Below are 23201 nucleotides of genomic sequence, written 5' to 3'. Positions count from 1 at the left end.
ACTCAAGAAAGTGGTCACGAGAGTGATAAGTGATGTAAATTCGAAAGAAAATGAAAGAGTTCAGTTGCAGTTTTAACTCTGTAAAGAGATGTGGTGGCTGTATCATCCTCTGTATATTTTTTTCATCCATGAGCAGTTTTAAGATTTCTTCTTTAAACGTAAATGGGGCAAGAGATGGTAAAAAAAGAGCCATGGTGTATGAGTTAATTAGGGGAAAGGGAAGTGACATAATTTTTCTACAAGAAACGCATAGTCATTTGGAAAATGAAGTTATGTGGCAACAGGAGTGGGGGGGGACAGTGGTGTGTAGTCATAAAAACTCAAAAAGTGGGGGGGGTGGCTATTTTGTTCTCAAAAGGGTTTTTGCCTTTGTCTTATGAGATTGAGGAGATAGTTGAGGGGAGGTTATTAAAAGTCAGAGCAAGGTATGAAAACATCACTATGTGTCTGATAAATGTATATGCCCCAGTGGTGACAGTTGAGAGGGTATGTTTTTTAGAGACATTATCAAATACCATTGAGAAATGTAACAAAGAGGATTATTTATTTATTGCTGGGGATTTCAACTGCACAGTCAGCGATTTAGATAGAAATCACAAAGAACCTCATATAGCCTCAAGGACTTTTTTAAAACGCCTTATTGTAACACATGAATTGTGTGATATTTGGCGGAGTCAACATGGAGGAACAAGGCAGTACACCTGGGCGCATGTGAGAGAGAACATCATCTCTATGGCCAGGTTAGATAGGTGTTATTGTTTTGAGCATCAATCTCAGGTTTGTAAATCAAGTGTGATAACCCCAGTGGGATTTTCTGATCATTGTTTAATAACAGAGGTGGTGTTCATTAATGATGTAAAACCCAAAAGTGCATACTGGCATTTTAATACAACTTTATTGAGTGATTCTCATTTCAGGAAATGTTTCAGTTTTTTGTGGGAGAGGTGGAGGTCTCAAAAGGCCAGTTTTATATCACTTCAACAGTGGTGGGATATAGGGAAAATCCAGATTCAACAATTCTGTAATCAATACACGAGGAATGTCACCAAGGATATCACCAGATCAATGAAAGCCTTAGAGTTTGAAATAGTGGAACTCATGACGTTGGTCGAGACCACAGGAGATCGAGGCCATACTCAGGCCCTCAAGAGGAGAAAAGCTGCATTGGCAGACCTGCTGGGTATCAGAGCACAGGGGGCATTGGTGAGAAGTAAGTTTCAGGGAATATCTGAAATGGATGCCTCATCCAAGTTTTTCTTTGGTTTAGAGAAAAAGAATGGACAAAGAAAAATTATTCATTGTCTCAAATCAGCTGTTGGACAAGAGCTCACTAGCCCGAGTGAAATTAGAAAGAGGGCAGCAGAGTTCTATGCTGAGCTCTATAAGTGTGAGTACAAAGAGGATAAAACAGTGACACAACAGTTCTTTGATGGGCTCCCAAAGGTGGCTGCAGAAGCTCAGGTTGAGCTGGAGCAACCATTGTCTTTGCAGGAGTTATACACTGCATTAAAAGGCATGGAAAATGGAAGGGCACCAGGCATTGATGGGCTTCCCGTTGACTTTTTTAAGTCTTTTTGGGCTATGTTGGGAGAGGATTGGCTAGCAGTAGTTAATGATAGTTTAACCGGAGGGTTACTACCAATAAGCTGCAGAAGGGCTGTCCTCACCCTATTGCCCAAAAAGGGTGACCCTAGGGAGGTGAAGAACTGGAGGCCGGTGGCTTTATTGTGCACTGATTATAAGATATTGTCAAAGGCTTTGTCCAACAGGCTGAGGGAGGTGATGGGGCAAATCATACATACGGACCAGTCCTACTGTGTTCCTGGCAGGCAGATAGGGGATAACATTTCTCTGATTCGTGATTTTTTGGACGTCTCTAAGGCTATTGGGTTGGATGCTGGTCTAATTTCAATTGATCAGGAAAAGGCATTTGACCGAGTTGAACATAAATATTTATGGCACACGCTTGAGGCGTTTGGGTTCAGCTCGGGTTTTATTGCCATGATAAAGGTGATATATGGTGACATTGAAAGTGTATTGAAAGTTAACGGTGGTTTGAGTGCTCCTTTTAAAGTGTGTAGAGGTATTCGGCAGGGATGTTCTTTGTCAGGGATGTTGTATGCCATTGCTATAGAGCCACTACTAAATAGCATTAGAAGTCGCATTGAAGGGGTGTACCTTTCAGAGGATATTCCTCCTATTCGTCTCTCAGCCTATGCTGATGATGTAGTTGTGTTAGTGAAAAATCAAGCGGAGGTGGATAGTTTGAGTATAATGGTTGATCGTTTTAGGGGAATATCCTCTGCAAAGGTAAATTGGGAAAAGAGTTGTGCTTTACAGATTGGAAAATGGGCTGGAGGGATCATGGCTTTGCCAGGGGGGCTAGAATGGTGTAAGGGAGGTTTTAAGTATCTTGGAGTGTACCTAGGAGATGAGGGGACTATGGAAAAGAATTGGAGTGGGGTGGTTGAAATGGTGGAAGGGAGGATGAGGAGATGGCGTTGGTTATTATCTCGTATGTCATATAGGGGGCGCACTATTATAGTTAACAATGTGATTGCCTCTGCACTGTGGCATCGGTTGTCAGTTTTAGAACCACCATCTGGCCTTCTGGCTAAGATACAGGCAATTATTGTGGATTTCTTTTGGGATAAATATCATTGGGTTCCACAAAGTGTTTTGTATTTGTCAGAAGAGGAGGGGGGACAAGGTCTTGTACATCTTGATAGTAGAGCTGCTGCTTTCCGGTTTCAGTTTATTCAAAGGTTGCTTTATGGACCGGAAAATGTGGTGTGGAGAGGAGTGGCAGGTCTTGTATTACAGCGGGTTGGAGGATTAGGTTTAAAGAAGGCTTTATTTCTGGTTGATAGTAGGCAGATTTCTAGGGAGGGAGTACCTCCGTTTTACAGAGGCCTTCTCAGAGTGTGGAGCATAATGAAGGTGTCCAGACGAAATTCAGCGGAGTCAGTGCATTGGCTGTTGGAGGAACCGCTGGTGTATGGGGCAAGACTGGATTGTACAACTGCAGCTGTTCCACATTTCTCCAAGATTCTGGTGAAGGGCAAAATAATCACCTTAAAACAGTTAATGGCCATGGCTGGGCCCGCCTTAATGGATGGAAGACGGGTGGCTGAACATTTGGGGATGAGGTCGGAAAGGATTGTCGGACAAATGTTGGGGCGCTGCAGGAAGGCTCTGTCAGCGGAAGAGTGGGGTATGCTTAGTAACCACAAGAAGAATATACAAGATGAAGACGTCTCATTTCCAAGACTAGGGATTACACCAAATATCTCAGAGTCAGAAAGAAAGGTGTTATTGATGGATTTGAGAGGGTTGGAGGAGGTGAGTTTGGATGAGGTGAATGGGAAGGACTTGTATAGGGGGTGTGTCAAGGTGTTGAACAAAGATAAATTGAAAAATAGAAAAGACACTCCATGGAGGGTAAAATTGGGCATTGATGATAAAGTAAAGCCAGAATGGAGAGCACTGTACAAGCCACCGTTACAAAAGGGTACTGGTGATATGCAATGGAGGGTTTTACATGGTATCATTGCAGTTAATGCTTTTATATCTGTTATTAACTCAGATGTTAGAGATGGATGTCCTTTTTGTAATATAAGATAAACTATTTTTCACTGTTTTATGGAGTGTGAGAGGATAAAACCTCTATTGGAAATGCTGGAATCTTTGTTTAAAGCTGTAGGGGAGGTTTTCAATAACACTGTTTTTATTTTGGGGTTTAGATATAGTAAGCAACAGAAAAGAAAATGTCAAATGTTAAATTTTATTTTGGGACAAGCTAAGATGTCAATTTTTCTGAGTAGGAAACATAAGATAGAAACGGGATATGGGCAGGATGTAAGATGTGTTTTTAAAGGATTAGTGAAAGCAAGAATAAAAGTAGATTTTGAGTTCTTCTCAGCTGTAAAAGATCTCATATTGTTTGAGGAGAAGTGGGCCTACGAAGGAGCGCTTTGTTTTGTAGAGGAGGGGAAATTATTTTTTGCTGAAGAAATAAGTTGAATGTAGATGTTATGTATTTATTTATTTTTCGTTTAGGAAGTACATTTGTTGATTCATTTCTGAAAAGACAGTGTGTCATTATTTGTGTTAACATTTGAGTATAAAATAAAGGTTTTATAAAAACTCAAACTCTCTCTCTCTCTCTCTCTCTCTCTCTCTCTCTCTCTCTCTCTCTCTCTCTCTCTCTCTCTCTCTCAGCCTGAGCCACAACAATGACATCACTGATGCTCTGACTGACAGTATACTCCAACTGGTTTCTACCAACACTTCAATACACACCGTACGGTAAGGGTGTGTGTGACGGTGAGCAGAGCATGTGTGTGTGAGATCATATGGGTGGGTCTGTTGCTGGGGGCAACTGTTGGAGGATGGAGATGTGTTGTCTAATGATGTAATAATGATTAATAATAATCATGTTCTATAGACTCTTCAACAACAGAATCCAGGACAGAAGACCCTTCTTGACAGACAAGAGGTTTGACATCTGGTGAAACAACATCAGGTCTTAGTCCAGGAAGAGAAGGCTGAATCCAGGACAGAAGACCCTTCCTGACAGACAAGAGGTTTGAGATCTGGTGAAACAACATCAGGTCTTAGTCCAGGAAGAGAAGGCTGAATCCAGGACAGAAGACCCTTCCTGACAGACAAGAGGTTTAACATCTGGTGAAACAACATTAGGTCTTAGTCCAGGAAGAGAAGGCTGAATCCAGGACAGAAGATCCTTCCTGACAGACAAGAGGTTTGACATCTGGTGAAACAACATCAGGTCTTAGTCCAGGAAGAGAAGGCTGAATCCAGGACAGAAGACCCTTCCTGACAGACAAGAGGTTTGACATCTGGTGAAACAACATCAGGTCTTAGTCCAGGAAGAGAAGGCTGAATCCAGAACAGAAGACCCTTCCTGACAGACAAGAGGTTTGACATCTGGTGAAACAACATCAGGTCTTAGTCCAGGAAGAGAAGGCTGAATCCAGGACAGAAGACCCTTCCTGACAGACAAGAGGTTTGAAATCTGGTGAAACAACATCAGGTCTTAGTCCAGGAAGAGAAGGCTGAATCCAGGACATAAACTGATGGAACATTTTAATACAAAAGACACAAAAAAGACTGGTAATCTGATTAATCCAATCATGTTTAATCTGCTGTGTTATCAACAGAACCGGGTTGTTACAGCTGGAACAGTCCGATCATGTTTAATCTGCTGTGTTATCAACAGAACCGGTTGTTACAGCTGGAACAGTCCGATCATGTTTAATCTGCTGTGTTATCAACAGAACCGGTTGTTACAGCTGGAACAGTCCGATCATGTTTAATCTGCTGTGTTATCAACAGAACCGGTTGTTACAGCTGGAACAGTCCGATCATGTTTAATCTGCTGTGTTATCAACAGAACCGGGTTGTTACACCTGGAACAGTCCGATCATGTTTAATCTGCTGTGTTATCAACAGAACCGGTTGTTACAGCTGGAACAGTCCGATCATGTTTAATCTGCTGTGTTATCAACAGAACCGGTTGTTACAGCTGGAACAGTCCAATCATGTTTAATCTGCTGTGTTATCAACAGAACCGGTTGTTACAGCTGGAACAGTCCAATCATGTTTAATCTGCTGTGTATCAACAGACTCATTAAAGAGGTTCTCTGCTACTTGTTGTGTACTTTTTAGCCAGTAGTGCTGATAGTAACACTCACAAGCCAAAAGTGGTCCCCGAAAATGTTGTACTACATCACATATGTGCACCACGTCATTTCTCTCTCTCTCTGCTGTGGCCCGCCCTGCAACCTCATTGGATAACCCTGGGCTGGCTTCTTGCTAGCTGTCACTCAAATACGAGGGGCTGAAGCTCATTAGATAGAACTCTAATTGCCCATGTGGAGGGAAATGGAGGGAAAATGGCGCGGCACAGCTTCAAGAAAAGCCACTTTCAAACTTGGGATTTTTGTGGCTTTTTGATGTAAGACAGTGAGTATGCTACATATTGAAACATCCAGCCCAAAGTGTGAGATTGAAAACCTCAATTACCTCAACTAACCGCTCATTGACTCTGTACCGGTACCCCCTGTATATAGCCTCCACATTGACTCTGTACCGATACCCCCTGTATATAGCCTCCACATTGACTCTGTACCAGTACCCCCTGTATATAGCCTCCACATTGACTCTGTCATAACAAAGGTGCCAACTCTCCCCCACTGGAGGTGAGACACGCCCGACACCTGTCATAACAGAGGTGCCAACTCTCCCCCACTGGAGGTGAGACACGCCCGACACCTGTCATAACAGAGGTGCCAACTCTCACCCACTGGAGGTGAGACACGTCCGACACCTGTCATAACAGAGGTGCCAACTCTCCCCCACTGGAGGTGAGACACGCCCGACACCTGTCATAACAGAGGTGCCAACTCTCCCCCACTGGAGGTGAGACACGCCCGACACCTGTCATAACAGAGGTGCCAACTCTCCCCCACTGGAGGTGAGACACGCCCAACACCTGTCATAACAGAGGTGCCAACTCTCCCCCACTGGAGGTGAGACACGCCCAACACCTGTCATAACAGAGGTGCCAACTCTCACCCACTGGAGGTGAGACACGCCCAACACCTGTCATAACAGAGGTGCCAACTCTCCCCCACTGGAGGTGAGACACGCCCGACACCTGTCATAACAGAGCTGCCAACTCTCCCCCACTGGAGGTGAGACACGCCCTACACCTGTCATAACAGAGCTGACAACTCTCACCCACTGGAGGTGAGACACGCCCTACACCTGTCATAACAGAGGTGACAACTCTCCCCCACTGGAGGTGATACACGCCCAACACCTGTCATAACAGAGGTGACAACTCTCCCCCACTGGAGGTGAGACACGCCCGACACCTGTCATAACAGAGGTGCCAACTCTCCCCCACTGGAGGTGAGACACGCCCGACACCTGTCATAACAGAGGTGCCAACTCTCCCCCACTGGAGGTGAGACACGCCTGACACCTGTCATAACAGAGTTGCCAACTCTCCCCCACTGGAGGTGAGACACGCCCAACACCTGTCATAACAGAGGTGACAACTCTCACCCACTGGAGGTGAGACACGCCCAACACCTGTCATAACAGAGGTGACAACTCTCACCCACTGGAGGTGAGACACGCCCAACACCTGTCATAACAGAGGTGACAACTCTCCCCCACTGGAGGTGAGACACGCCTGACACCTGTCATAACAGAGGTGACAACTCTCACCCACTGGAGGTGAGACACGCCCGACACCTGTCATAACAGAGGTGACAACTCTCACCCACTGGAGGTGAGACACGCCCGACACCTGTCATAACAGAGGTGCCAACTCTCCCCCACTGGAGGTGAGACACGCCCAACACCTGTCATAACAGAGGTGCCAACTCTCACCCACTGGAGGTGAGACACGCCCAACACCTGTCATAACAGAGGTGCCAACTCTCCCCCACTGGAGGTGAGACACGCCCGACACCTGTCATAACAGAGCTGCCAACTCTCCCCCACTGGAGGTGAGACACGCCCTACACCTGTCATAACAGAGCTGACAACTCTCACCCACTGGAGGTGAGACACGCCCTACACCTGTCATAACAGAGGTGACAACTCTCCCCCACTGGAGGTGATACACGCCCAACACCTGTCATAACAGAGGTGACAACTCTCCCCCACTGGAGGTGAGACACGCCCGACACCTGTCATAACAGAGGTGCCAACTCTCCCCCACTGGAGGTGAGACACGCCCGACACCTGTCATAACAGAGGTGACAACTCTCCCCCACTGGAGGTGAGACACGCCTGACACCTGTCATAACAGAGGTGCCAACTCTCCCCCACTGGTGGTGAGACACGCCCAACACCTGTCATAACAGAGGTGACAACTCTCACCCACTGGAGGTGAGACACGCCCAACACCTGTCATAACAGAGGTGACAACTCTCCCCCACTGGAGGTGAGACACGCCTGACACCTGTCATAACAGAGGTGACAACTCTCACCCACTGGAGGTGAGACACGCCCGACACCTGTCATAACAGAGGTGACAACTCTCACCCACTGGAGGTGATACACGCCCAACACCTGTCATAACAGAGGTGACAACTCTCACCCACTGGAGGTGAGACACGCCCGACACCTGTCATAACAGAGGTGACAACTCTCCCCCACTGGAGGTGAGACACGCCCGACACCTGTCATAACAGAGGTGCCAACTCTCCCCCACTGGAGGTGAGACACGCCCTACACCTGTCATAACAGAGGTGCCAACTCTCCCCCACTGGAGGTGATACACGCCCGACACCTGTCATAACAGAGGTGCCAACTCTCCCCCACTGGAGGTGAGACACGCCCTACACCTGTCATAACAGAGGTGCCAACTCTCACCCACTGGAGGTGAGACACTTTGACCCTCTAATCATGATAGTCTCCAAAGTAATATCGTAACCTGATAGTGTAATAACCATGTCGTAACCTGGTAGTGTAATAACCATGTCGTAACCTGATAGTGTAATAACCATGTCGTAACCTGATAGTGTAATAACCATGTCGTAACCTGATAGTGTAATAACCATGTCGTAGCCTGATAGTGTAATAACCATGTCGTAGCCTGATAGTGTAATAACCATGTCGTAACCTGATAGTGTAATAACCATGTCGTAACCTGATAGTGTAATAACCATGTCGTAACCTGATCGTGTAATAACCATGTCGTAACCTGATAGTGTAGGGCAGGCTAACTGCAGTAAAGAGAGACTGTATTCAGCTAAAACTGATCATTCAGACTTTATATACTAGAACGTGTTATAATAGTGCATGAAGGTTCCTTCTAGAACAGACTGGATGTTAAACTGCTGAAGCTTCTAAGTTAAAGCATCAGACTCAGACTGCAACAGACCACTGACTGCTCACTGCTGTAGATCATTCATTCAGCAAGCAGCCTGGAACCTCCAGAGACAAGTTCTGCTTCATAGTTAACACGTCATTAAGATTATAACTCCTGTAGCTTTTAAAACTTCTTTGGGCTGCAAGCCCGATGTCGGTACACTTATGACAACAGCCAGCTCAAGTGCAGGGCGCGAAATTCAAAATCTTTTTTTTTTTAAATATTTAACTTTCACACATTAACAAGTCCAATACAGCATATGAAAGGTACACATCTTGTGAATCAAGCCAACATGTCCGATTTTTAAAATGTTTTACAGGGAAGACAAAATATGTAAATCTATTAGCTAACCACGTTAGCAAAAGACACCACTTTTTTTGCTCCACCAGTTTTTTACTCCATCAGTAGCTATCACAAATTCGACTAATAAAGATATATATAGCCACTAACCAAGAAACAACTTCATAAGATGACAGTCTGATAACATATTTATTGTATAGCATATGTTTTTTTAGAAAAATTTGCATATTTCAGGTATAAATCATAAATAAATCATAAATTACATTTCAGCTACAATCAGAAATTGCACCGAAAGCAGCCATAACATTTACAGACACCAACGTCAAATAGCTAATTACTCATCATAAAACATTTCTGAAAAATACATAGTGTGCAGCAATTGAAAGACAGGCATCTTGTGATTCCAGACAATATTTCCGATTTATTAAATATTTTACAGCGAAAACAAAATGTAGCGCTATATTAGCATAGCCACAATAGCCAGAAACACTTGGGCGCCCACGACCAGTTCACATGCACGACAGATATATGAAATAACATCATAAATTGGGTCTTACTTTTGCTGATCTTTCATCAGAATGTTGATCAAGGTGTCCTTTGTCCAGATGAGTCGTTGTTTGGATTCAGAATGGCAACTTTCCCTCTTCATTTAGCATGGGCACTAGCCGAGTGGCACGGATCTCTTCAACGTAAACAAAGTCAGAGAACGGAACACGGCAAAACTCCCGAAAAATTTCAAATAATCTGATTAAACTATATTGAAAAAACATACATTACGATGATATGGTCACATGTATCAAATAAAATCCGAGCCGGAGATAGTTGTCGTCCATAACGGCAGCAAAACAGAAGGCAATCTCACTTCCAAGTCGCGTGCTTCAGATTACCGGAAGTGGACGGTCACGTCAAAGAAATAGCTTTTATTCCACCTCAGAACAAGATAAACACAAAATTTCTTCTCTCACATCCTCTTGACACCCAGAGGAAGGCGTATGAAGTGTACGTAGGCTCCTACGTATCATGACCATGTATAGGCAGAACGTTGAACAGAGCATAGATTTCTGACATTCTACTTCCTGGTCAGGGAAAGTGCTGCCAAATGACTTCTGTTTCACTCAGAGAAATAATTCAAACGGTTTTAGAAACTAGAGATTGTTTTCTATCCAATAGTAATAATAATATGCATATTGTACGAGCAAGAATTGAGTACGAGGCCGTTTGAAATGGGCACCTTTTTTCTGGCTACTCAATACTTTCCCTTGCAGCCATAACAGGTTTTAATAGACCGACCGACCGGCTTCATTCATAATGCATGAATGAAATGATAGTCATTGCCCTGGACTAAACCGACTGGGGCATGTTCTCTGAGCAGGACCCAACGTTTTGGAACGTTCAGATGTTATGAACAAACATGCCTCTCTGACATTAAGAATAGTGATTCAGGTCGGCTCTATATCTGCTAATTCTATCTGTAACATTCGACAACGTTTGGCGACAGAACCTTTCCCTGAGGTGTATTCATTAGGAACCAAACGAACAGAAACTGTCTGAAACAGGGAGGGACTAACCTGAACTTGTCCAGTGAGAAACACTCGTTTTTGTTGCAAAACGTTTTGCTACGATCTGCACGCTTGAATACACCCATGGAAAGTACGAGACAGCGTTCCTGCTGGTGACTACTACAACAAAACTATTTTCAGTAGCCAAAAATAGTCGAATGTTGCCATTAAAATGACAATAATAGAGCTAACGTGATTTCTTATTCTAAATGTCCGAGGCATGTTTGTCCTACATAGTGTATTTTATATCTGTTCAAAAACGTTGCGTCTTGCTGAACCGCCCCAATAATACTTTTATACACGGAAGTATAAGTGAAAGTAAAATAGGTATAGCGACACACAAGGTCACTGCAGCAGCAGACAACTAGTAGATTTAGTTGTCGATAGGAAATGACGACACATTTACAGTCTAGTTTGATTTGTTTCCTAATATCCTTTCAGGTTGTATTACTATCATCCAGTGATCCACATAACATGAGGATGAACCCTACTTTTCTCCACTCAGGCTGCGGAGAGAGAAAGACGATTAAACGATAAGGTAGGCAACAATCTGCAATTTAACTGTTCAATGGCCATTTCATTTTACGATTCTTGAAGAATATAATTTATAAAGACCTCATCTGTGCCCAGTATAGCTCTATATTGGACGCTGCGCATGGGCGTCCTACAGTAGGTGGCTACAATGCAGCGCACGGAAAATAACAGGTGAAATTCTTTAGGGGGGGTAGCCTACTTGTTTCCGAAAACCCTGTTACTGAAGGAATATGTGTCTATAATCCCTTGTCCGTTGGACCGGATTGTGTGTGGATATCTTTAGAAAATACTTTATAGAAACCGTCTGAACCGAACTTTTCTCCAAACCGGCACCTATAACTTGGCTGTATTAGGCTACGAGGAAGCGCGACTTGCTCGCTGTCTACCACAGCCACGGTGCCGGTTTGGAGAAACGTTCGGTTCAGACGGTTTCTATAGGTCTACAGATATCCACACATGATAGAATCCTGACCGAAGGACAAGGAGTTACGGATTATCGATATTCAGTAACAGGATTTTAGGAAACAAGTAGCCTACCCCCCTACAAAATGTTGCCAGTTATTTTCCAGGCTTCACATTGTAGCCACCAAGGACGCCAATGCGCGCACGCGCAGCGTCCTAATAGAGTGGTAAACATAGAAATAAGAATGAATAGAAGATTGAATGAATGGAAGGGTATTTTACTCCATTATAAAGAAGATTGAATGAATGGAAGGGTATTTTACTCCATTATAAGGAATACTTATCACGTTACAAGATCCCTGTAACAGCTAAAGATTGTGTACTAGTTTTAGATGCCATTCCCTCAATCTATTCCTTAAGGCCATTCAACAACATTAGAGCAATAGGAACCTTGTTTCAACAGGATGTTGTATCTATTTCTTATGTCATGTTGGTCCATTCAACAACAATAGAGATATAGGAACCTTGTTTCAATGTTGTATCTATTCCTTATGTCATGTTGGTCCATTCAACAACAATAGAGCAATATGAGCCTTGTTTCAACAGGATGTTGTATCTATTCCTTATGTCATGTTGGTCCATTCAACAACATTAGAGCAATATGAGCCTTGTTTCAACAGGATGTTGTATCTATTTCTTATGTCATGTTGGTCCATTCATCAACATTAGAGCAATATGAGCCTTGTTTCAACAGGATGTTGTATCTATTTCTTATGTCATGTTGGTCCATTCAACAACATTAGAGCAATATGAGCCTTGTTTCAATGTTATATCTATTCCTTATGTCATGTTGGTCCATTCAACAACAATAGAGCAATATGAGCCTTGTTTCAACAGGATGTTGTATCTATTCCTTATGTCATGTTGGTCCATTCAACAACATTAGAGCAATATGAGCCTTGTTTCAACAGGATGTTGTATCTATTTCTTATGTCATGTTGGTCCATTCATCAACATTAGAGCAATATGAGCCTTGTTTCAACAGGATGTTGTATCTATTTCTTATGTCATGTTGGTCCATTCATCAACATTAGAGCAATATGAGCCTTGTTTCAACAGGATGTTGTATCTATTTCTTATGTCATGTTGGTCCATTCAACAACATTAGAGCAATAGGAACCTTGTTTCAACAGGATGTTGTATCTATTCCTTATGTCATGTTGGTCCATTCAACAACAATAGAGCAATAGGAACCTTGTTTCAACAGGATGTTGTATCTATTCCTTATGTCATGTTGGTCCATTCAACAACATTAGAGCAATAGGAACCTTGTTTCAACAGGATGTTGTATCTATTCCTTATGTCATGTTGGTCCATTCAACAACAATAGAGATATAGGAACCTTGTTTCAACAGGATGTTATATCTATTCCTTATGTCATGTTGGTCCATTCAACAACATTAGAGATATAGGAACCTTGTTTCAATGTTGTATCTATTCCTTATGTCATGTTGGTCCATTCAACAACAATAGAGCAATAGGAACCTTGTTTCAACAGGATGTTATATCTATTCCTTATGTCATGTTGGTCCATTCAACAACAATAGAGCAATAGGAACCTTGTTTCAACAGGATGTTGTATCTATTCCTTATGTCATGTTGGTCCATTCAACAACATTAGAGGAATAGGAGCCTTGTTTCAATGTTATATCTATTCCTTATGTCATGTTGGTCCATTCAACAACATTAGAGGAATAGGAACCTTGTTTCAATGTTGTATCTATTCCTTATGTCATGTTGGTCCATTCAACAACAATAGAGATATAGGAGCCTTGTTTCAATGTTATATCTATTCCTTACATACATTGGAATGGATTTATTGATAATATCTGTTGGGAAAAAGTCTGGATGTTACCACACACATACCTACTATTAACACAATTAAGGACGTTTCTTCTTCAATTATTCATAAATATTATCCTACCAACCACTATATGAAGAAGTGTAAAAAACACCATCATTTCAAGTTGTACCTTTTGTGATGACCACCCAGAAACAGTGTTGCATCTTTTTGGGGATTGTGTTCATGTGAGGAATCTGATACAAGATACCAGTAGGTTTATAATGGAACACATTTATGAAGATCTTACACTATAATGGAGAGATGTGCTCCTTAGATTCTTTACTTAGGATAGAAACAAGTTGAAACAATTTTATGCAATTAATTTCATTATTCTTTTGGCCAAATTTCATATTTACAAATGCACACTACTGGTCAAAAGTTTTAGATTCTTGAAATAGTCACCCTTTGCCTTGAATACAGCTTTGCACACTCTTGACATTCTCCAAACCAGCTTCACCTGGAATGCTTTTCCAAAAGTCTTGAAGGAGTTCCCACATATGCTGATCACTTGTTGGCTGCTTTTCCTTCACTCTGCGGTCAAACCCATCCCAAACCATCTCAATTGGGTTGAGGTCGGGGGGTTTTGGAGCCCAGGTCATCTGATGCAGCACTCCATCACTCTCCTTCTTGGAAAAATAGCCCTTAGACAGGCTGGAAGTGTGTTGGGTCATTGTCCTGTTGAAAAACAACTGAAAGTCTCACTAGGCACCAACCAGATGGGATGGCGTATCGCTGCAGCACCCTCACCACCCTTTCTTCCTGTGGCTCTGGTGGCTATGACTATCAGACTATATGGTGGCTAGGACTATCAGACTATATGGTAGCTAGGACTATAAGACTATATGGTAGCTAGGACTATCAGACTATATGGTAGCTAGGACTATCAGACTATATGGTAGCTAGGACTATTAGACTATATGGTAGCTAGGACTATAAGACTATATGGTAGCTATGACAATAAGACTATATGGTAGCTATGACAGTAAGACTATATGGTAGCTAGAACTATAAGACTATATGGTAGAGAGGACTATAAGACTATATGGTAGCTATGACAGTAAGACTATATGGTAGCTAGGACTATAAGACTATATGGTAGCTAGGACTATAAGACTATATGGTAGAGAGGACTATAAGACTATATGGTAGCTATGACTATAAGACTATATGGTAGTTAGGACTATAAGACTATATGGTAGCTAGGACTATAAGACTACAGGGTAGCTAGGACTATAAGACTATATGGTGGCTAGGACTATAAGACTACAGGGTAGCTAGGACTATAAGACTACAGGGTAGCTATGACAATAAGACTATATGGTAGAGAGGACTATAAGACTATATGGTAGCTAGGACTATAAGACTATATGGTAGCTAGGACAATAAGACTACAGGGTAGCTATGACAATAATACTATATGGTAGCTAGGACTATAAGACTACAGGGTAGCTAGGACTATAAGACTACAGGGTAGCTAGGACTATAAGACTACATGGTAACTAGGACTATAATACTATATGGTAACTAGGACTATAAGACTAGATGATAACTAGGACTATAATACTATATGGTAGCTATCAGACTACATGGTAGCTATGAACGATTCTTGAATGATATAATTCATAAAGACATCATCTGTGCACAGTATAGCTCTGTATAGGACGCCGGCAGCGTTGCAGTTCTTGCAAAACCCAGCAGCGTTGCAGTTCTTGACACAAACCGGTGCTACTGGCACTTACTACCAAACCCCGTTCAAAGACACTTTAATATTTAGACTGTATTCAGCTAAAACTGATCATTCAGACTTTATATACTAGAACGTGTTACAATAGTGCATGAAGGGTCCTTCTAGAACAGACTGGATGTTAAACTGCTGAAGCTCCTAAGTTAAAGCATCAGACTCAGACTGCAACAGACCACTGACTGCTCACTGCTGTAGATCATTCATTCAGCAAGCAGCCTGGAAACTCCAGAGACAAGTTCCGCATCATAGTTTACACGTCATTAAGATTATAACTCCTGTAGCTTTTAATAGACCGACCGACCGGCTTCATTCATAATGCATGAATGTAATGATAGTCATTGCCCGGGACTAAACTGACTGGGGCATGTTCTCTGAGCAGGACCCAACGTTTTGGAACGTTCAGATGTTATGAACAAACATGCCTCTCTGACATTAAGAATAGTAAATCAGGTCGGCTCTATATCTGCTAATTCTATCGACAACTTTTGGCAACAGAATGTTGCCCTCATTAGGAACCAAACGGAAACAAACCGTCAGAAACAGGGAGGGACTAACCTGAACTTGTCAAGAAAGAAACGCTCGTTCTTGTTGCAAAACATTTTGCTACGATCTGCACTATTGAATACACCCCTGGAAAGTATGAGACAGCTTACCTGCTGGTGACGACTACAACAAAACCATTTTCAGTAGCCAAAACTTGTCGAATGTTGCCATTAAAAATGGCAAGAATAGAGCTAACGTGATTCCTTATTATAAATGTCATGAATAGATGTGATTCCTTATTCTAAATGTCATGAATAGACGTGATTCCTTATTCTAAATGTCATGAATAGACGTGATTCCTTATTCTAAATGTCATGAATAGAAGTGATTCCTTATTCTAAATGTCATGAATAGACGTGATTCCTTATTCTAAATGTCATGAATAGACGTGATTCCTTATTCTAAATGTCATGAATAGATGTGATTCCTTATTCTAAATGTCATGAATAGACGTGATTCCTTATTCTAAATGTCATGAATAGACGTGATTCCTTATTCTAAATGTCATGAATAGACGTGATTCCTTATTCTAAATGTCATGAATAGACGTGATTCCTTATTCTAAATGTCATGAATAGACGTGATTCCTTATTCTAAATGTCATGAATAGATGTGATTCCTTATTCTAAATGTCATGGATAGACGTGATTCCTTATTCTAAATGTCATGAATAGACGTGATTCCTTATTCTAAATGTCATGAATAGACGTGATTCCTTATTCTAAATGTCATGGATAGACGTGATTCCTTATTCTAAATGTCATGAATAGACGTGATTCCTTATTCTAAATGTCATGAATAGACGTGATTCCTTATTCTAAATGTCATGAATAGACGTGATTCCTTATTCTAAATGTCATGAATAGACGTGATTCCTTATTCTAAATGTCATGAATAGATGTGATTCCTTATTCTAAATGTCATGGATAGACGTGATTCCTTATTCTAAATGTCATGAATAGACGTGATTCCTTATTCTAAATGTCATGAATAGACGTGATTCCTTATTCTAAATGTCATGAATAGACGTGATTCCTTATTCTAAATGTCATGAATAGACGTGATTCCTTATTCTAAATGTCATGGATAGACGTGATTCCTTATTCTAAATGTCATGAATAGACGTGATTCCTTATTCTAAATGTCATGAATAGACGTGATTCCTTATTCTAAATGTCATGAATAGACGTGATTCCTTATTCTAAATGTCATGAATAGACGTGATTCCTTATTCTAAATGTCATGAATAGACGTGATTCCTTATTCTAAATGTCATGAATAGACGTGATTCCTTATTCTAAATGTCATGAATAGACGTGATTCCTTATTCTAAATGTCATGAATAGACGTAATTCCTTATTCTAAATGTCATGAATAGACGTGATTCCTTATTCTAAATGTCATGAATAGATGTGATTTCTTATTCTAAATGTCTGAGGCATGTTTGTCCTACATTGTGTATTTTATATCTGTTCAAAAACGTTGCGTCTTACTAAACCGCCCCAATAATACTTTTATACACGGAAGTATAAGTGAAAGTAAAATAGGTATAGCGACACACAAGGTCACTGTAGCAGCAGACAACTAGTAGATGTAGTTGTCGATAGGAGATGACAACACATTTACAGTCTAGTTTGATTTGTCTCCTAATATTCTTTCAGGTTGTATTACTATCATCCAGTGATCCACATAACATGAGGATGAACCCTGCTATTCTCCACTCAGGCTGCGGAGAGAGAAAGACGATTAAACGATAAGGTAGGCAACAATCTGCAATATAACTGTTCAATGGCTATTTCATTTTACGATTCTTGAAGAATATAATTTATAAAAACCTCACCTGTGCCCAGTAAAGCCCTATATTGGACGCTGCGCATGGGCGTCCTACAGTAGGTGGCTACAATGCGGTGCACGGAAAATAACAGGTGAAATTCTTTAGGGGGGGTAGACTACTTGTTTCCCGGAAACCCTGTTACGGAAGGCATATGTATCTATAATCCCTTGTCCGTTGGACCGGATTGTGTGTGGATATCTTTAGAAAATACTGTATAGAAACCGTCTGAACCGAACTTTTCTCCAAACCGGCACCTATAACTTGGCTGTATTAGGCTACGAGGAAGCGCGTCTTGTGCGCTGTCTATCACAGCCACGGTGCCGGTTTGGAGAAACGTTCGGTTCAGACTGTTTCTATGGGTCTACAGATATCCACATATGATAGAACCCTGACCAACGGACAAGGAGTTACGGATTATCGATATTCAATAACAGGATTTTAGGAAACAAGTAGCCTACCCGCCTACACAATTTTGCCAGTTATTTTCCAGGCTTCACATTGTAGCCACCAAAGACGCCAAAGCGCGCACGCGCAGCGTCCTAATATAGTGGTAACCATAGAAATAAGAATGAATAGAAGATTGAATGAATGGAAGGGTATTTTACTCCATTATAAGGAATTCTTATCACGTTACAAGATCCCTGTAACACCTACAGATTGTGTACTAGTTTTAGATGCCATTCCCTCAATCTATTCCTTATGTCATGTTGGTCCATTCAACAACATTAGAGCAATAGGAACCTTGTTTCAATGTTGTATCTATTCCTTACATACATTGGAATGGTTTTATTGATAATATCTGTTGGGAAAAAGTTTGTATGTTGCCTCACACATACCTACTATTAACACAATTAAGGACGTTTCTTCTTCAATTATTCATAAATATTATCCTACCAACCAGTATATGAAGACGTGAAAAAAACACCATCATTTCAAGTTGTACCTTTTGTGATGACCACCCAGAAACAGTGTTGCATCTTTTTGGGGATTGTGTTCATGTGAGGAATCTGTGGCAAGACATCAGTAGGTTTATAATGGAACACATTTAAGAAGATCTTACACTATAATGGAGAGATGTGCTCCTTAGATTCTTTACTTAGGATAGAAACAGGTTGAAACAATTTTATGCAATTCATTTCATTATTCTTTTGGCCAAATTTCATATTTACAAATGCACACTACTGGTCAAAAGTTTTAGATTCTTGAAATAGTCACCCTTTGCCTTGAATACAGCTTTGCACACTCTTGACATTCTCCAAACCAGCTTCACCTGGAATGCTTTTCCAAAAGTCTTGAAGGAGTTCCCACATATGCTGATCACTTGTTGGCTGCTTTTCCTTCACTCTGCGGTCAAACTTATCCCAAACCATCTCAATTGGGTTGAGGTCGGGGGGTTTTGTAGGCCAGGTCATCTGATGCAGCACTCCATCACTCTCCTTCTTGGAAAAATAGCCCTTACACAGGCTGGAAGTGTGTTGGGTCATTGTCCTGTTGAAAAACAAATGAAAGTCTCACTAGGTACAAACGAGATGGGATGGCGTATCGCTGCAGCACCCTCAGCACCCTTTCTTCCTGTGGCTATGGTGGCTAGGACTATATGACTATATGGTAGCTAGGACTATAAGACTATATGGTAGCTAGGACTATAAGACTATATGGTAACTAGGACTATCAGACTATATGGTAGCTAGGACTATACGACTACAGGGTAGCTAGGACTATAAGACTACATCGTAGCTAGGACTATAAGACTATATGGTAGGTATGAGACTATATGGTAACTAGGACTATACTACTATATGGTAGCTAGGACTATATGGTAACTAGGACTATAAGACTATAAGGTAGCTATGACAATAAGACTATATGGTAGCTAGGACTATAAGACTATATGGTAGCTATGACAATAAGACTATATGGTAGCTATGACAATAAGACTATATGGTAGCTAGGACTATATGACTATATGGTAGCTAGGACTATAAGACTATATGGTAGCTATGACAATAAGACTATATGGTAGCTATGACAATAAGACTATATGGTAGCTATGACAATAAGACTATATGGTAGCTAGGACTATCAGACTATATTGTAGCTAGGACTATAAGACTATATGGTAGGTATGAGACTATATGGTAACTAGGACTATAATACTATATGGTAACTAGGACTATAAGACTATATGGTAACTAGGACTATAATACTATATGGTAGCTATCATACTACATGGTAGCTATGAACGATTCTTGAATGATATATTTCATAAAGACATCATCTGTGCACAGTATAGCTCTGTATAGGACGCCGGCAGCGTTGCAGTTCTTGCAAAACCCAGCAGCGTTGCAGTTCTTGACACAAACCGGTGATCCTGGCACTTACTACCAAACCCCGTTCAAAGACACTTTAATATTTAGACTGTAATCAGCTAAAACTGATCATTCAGACTTTATATACTAGAACATGTTATAATAGTGCATGAAGGGTCCTTCTAGAACAGACTGGATGTTAAACTGCTGAAGCTTCTAAGTTAAAGCATCAGACTCAGACTGCAACAGACCACTGACTGTTCACTGCTGTAGATCATTCATTCATTCAGCAAGCAGGGTCCTTCTAGAACAGACTGGATGTTAAACTGCTGAAGCTTCTAAGTTAAAGCATCCGACTCAGACTGCAACAGACCACTGACTGCTCACTGCTGTAGTACATTCATTCAGCAAGCAGCCTGGAAACTCCAGAGACAAGTTCTGCATCATAGTTAACACGTCATTAAGATTATAACTCCTATAGCTTTTAATAGACCGACCGACCGACTTTATTCATCATGCATGAATGAAATGGTAGTCATTGCCCGGGAATAAACTAACTGGGGCATGTTCACTGAACAGGACCCAACGTTTTGGAACGTTCAGATGTTATGAACAAACATGCCTCTCTGACATTAAGAATAGTAAATCAGGTCGGCTCTATATCTGCTAATTCTATCGACAACGTTTGGCAACAGAACGTTGCCCTGAGGTGTATTCATTAGGAACCAAACGGAAACAAACCGTCAGAAACAGGGAGGGACTAACCTGAACTTGTCAAGAAAGAAACGCTCCTTCTTGTTGCAAAACATTTTGCTACGATCTGCACTATTGAATACACCCCTGAAAAGTATGAGACGGCTTACCTGCTGGTGACGACTACAACAAAACCATTTTCAGTAGCCAAAAATTGTCGAATGTTGACATTAAAAATGGCAAGAATAGAGCTAACGTGATTTCTTAATCTAAATGTCTGAGGCATGTTTGTCCTACATAGTGTATTTTATATTTGTTCAAAAACGTTGCGTCTTGCTGAACCGCCCCAATAATACTTTTATACACGGAAGTATAAGTGAAAGTAAAATAGGTATATCGACACACAAGGTCACTGTAGCAGCAGGCAACTAGTAGATGTAGTTGTCTATAGGAGATGCCAACACATTTACAGTCTAGTTTGATTTGTTTCCTAATATCCTTTCAGGTTGTATTACTATCATCCAGTGATCCACATAACATGAGGATGAACCCTGCTATTCTCCACTCAGGCTGCGGAGAGAGAAAGACGATTAAACGAGGCGGAGAGAGAAAGACGATTAAACGAGGCGGAGAGAGAAAGACGATACAACAATAAGGTAGGCAACAATCTGAAATATAACTGTTCAATGGCAATTTCATTTTACGATTCTTGAAGAATATAATTTATGAAGACCTCATCTGTGCCCAGTACAGCCCTATATTGGACGCTGCGCATGGGCGTCCTACAGTAAGTGGCTACAATGCGGCGCACGGAAAATAACAGGTGAAATTCTATAGGGGGGTAGCCTAGTTGTTTCCAAAAACCTTGTTACTGAAGGCATATGTGTCTATAATCCCTTGTCCGTCGGACCGGATTGTGTGTGGATATCTTTAGAAAATACTTTATAGAAACCATCTGAACCGAACTTTTCTCCAAACCGGCACCTATAACTTGGCTGTATTAGGCTACGAGGAAGCGCGTCTTGTGCGCTGTCTACCACAGCCAAGGTGCCGGTTTGGAGAAAAGTTCGGTTCAGACGGTTTCTATAGGTCTACAGATATCCACATATGATAGAATCCGGACCGACGGACAAGGAGTTACGGATTATCGATATTCAGTAACAGGATTTTAGGAAACAAGTAGCCTACCCGACTACACCATTTTGCCAGTTATTTTCCAGGCTTCACATTGTAGCCTCCAAGGACGCCAATGCGCGCATGCGCAGCGTCCTATTATAGTGGTGAACATAGAAATAAGAATGAATAGAAGATTGAATGAATGGAAGGGTATTAGATGCCATTCCCTCAGAGGGGTTGTTTTATTATCCAGGAACATGTCAAGACCTGATCCTCAGATCATACCTACGATTAACCCTGTTGACTCATCAGTAGGAAAGATTCGTTTTTCTTTTAGTCCATTCAACAACAATAGAGATATAGGAACCTTGTTTCAATGTTATATCTATTCCTTACATAAAAAAAAAAGTTTGGATGTTGCCACACACATACCTGCTTATTATCACAACTAAGGACGTTTCTTCTTCAATTATTCAGAAATATTACCCTGCCAACCACTATATGAAGAAGTGAAAAAAGTGTTAAACAAGTCTAAATATATTTTATATTTGAGATTATTCAAATAGCCACCCTTTGCCTTGATGACAGCTTTGCACACTCTTGGCATTCTCTCAACCAGCTTCACCTGGAATGCTTTTCCAAAAGTCTTGAAGGAGTTCCCACATATGCTGAGCACTTGTTGATTGCTTTTCCTTCACTCTGATTTGAATTTGCAACCTTTCGGTTACTAGAACAACGCTCTAACCGGACTATAATACTGTATGGTAGCTAGGACTATAAGACTATATGGTAGCTATGACAATAAGACTATATGGTAGCTAGGACTATAAGACTATATGGTAGCTATGACAATAAGACTATATGTTAGCTAGGACTATAAGCCTATATGGTAGCTATGACAATAAGACTATATGGTAGCTAGGACTATAAGACTATATGGTAGCTAGGACTATAAGACTATATGGTAGCTAGGACTATAAGACTATATGGTAGCTAGGACTATAAGACTACAGGGTAGCTAGGACTATAAGACTATATGGTAGCTAGGACTATAAGACTATATGGTAGCTAGGACTATCAGACTATATGGTAGCTATGACAATAAGACTGTATGGTAGCTAGGACTATAAGACTGTATGGTAACTAGGACTATAATACTATATGATAACTAGGACTATAGGACTATATGGTAGCTAGGACTATCAGACTATATGGTAGCTAGGACTATAATACTATATGGTAACTAGGACTATAATACTATATGATAACTAGGACTATAGGACTATATGGTAGCTAGGACTATCAGACTATATGGTAGCTATGACAATAAGACTATATGGTAGCTAGGACTAT

The 23201-nt window shown here is 41.2% G+C and overlaps 2 protein-coding genes across 6 annotated transcripts in view; both read left to right on the top strand.

Annotated features, from left to right (window-relative positions):
- LOC129841973 (uncharacterized) overlaps window positions 1–5669 on the top strand; it is a 28547-nt gene extending 22878 nt beyond the window's left edge. Inside the window, exons 15-16 of the mRNA XM_055910337.1 lie at window positions 4222–4308; window positions 4448–5669. Coding sequence (XP_055766312.1) covers window positions 4222–4308; window positions 4448–4514 — 154 coding nt within the window. The 3' untranslated portion in view covers window positions 4515–5669. The remainder of the gene's footprint in view (window positions 1–4221; window positions 4309–4447) is intronic.
- Window positions 5670–11098: 5429 nt separating this feature from the next.
- The window catches only part of LOC129841977 (uncharacterized), a 37691-nt gene continuing 25588 nt past the window's right edge, over window positions 11099–23201 (top strand). For 2 of the 5 annotated variants that reach the window (XM_055910346.1, XM_055910342.1), the window contains exon 1: window positions 17533–17654. The gene's annotated coding sequence lies outside the window, so the exon portion shown is untranslated. Of the gene's footprint in view, window positions 11309–17530; window positions 17655–23201 lie in introns of those variants that run through there. The other 3 variants (XM_055910343.1, XM_055910347.1, XM_055910345.1) reach the window with 3 other exon arrangements.

The sequence above is a fragment of the Salvelinus fontinalis genome, unplaced genomic scaffold, assembly GCF_029448725.1.
Source record: "Salvelinus fontinalis isolate EN_2023a unplaced genomic scaffold, ASM2944872v1 scaffold_0005, whole genome shotgun sequence".
NCBI lineage: Eukaryota > Metazoa > Chordata > Actinopteri > Salmoniformes > Salmonidae > Salvelinus > Salvelinus fontinalis.
The sequence above is the reverse complement of the archived record's forward strand: the minus strand, read 5'-3'. Positions and strand labels throughout refer to the sequence as shown.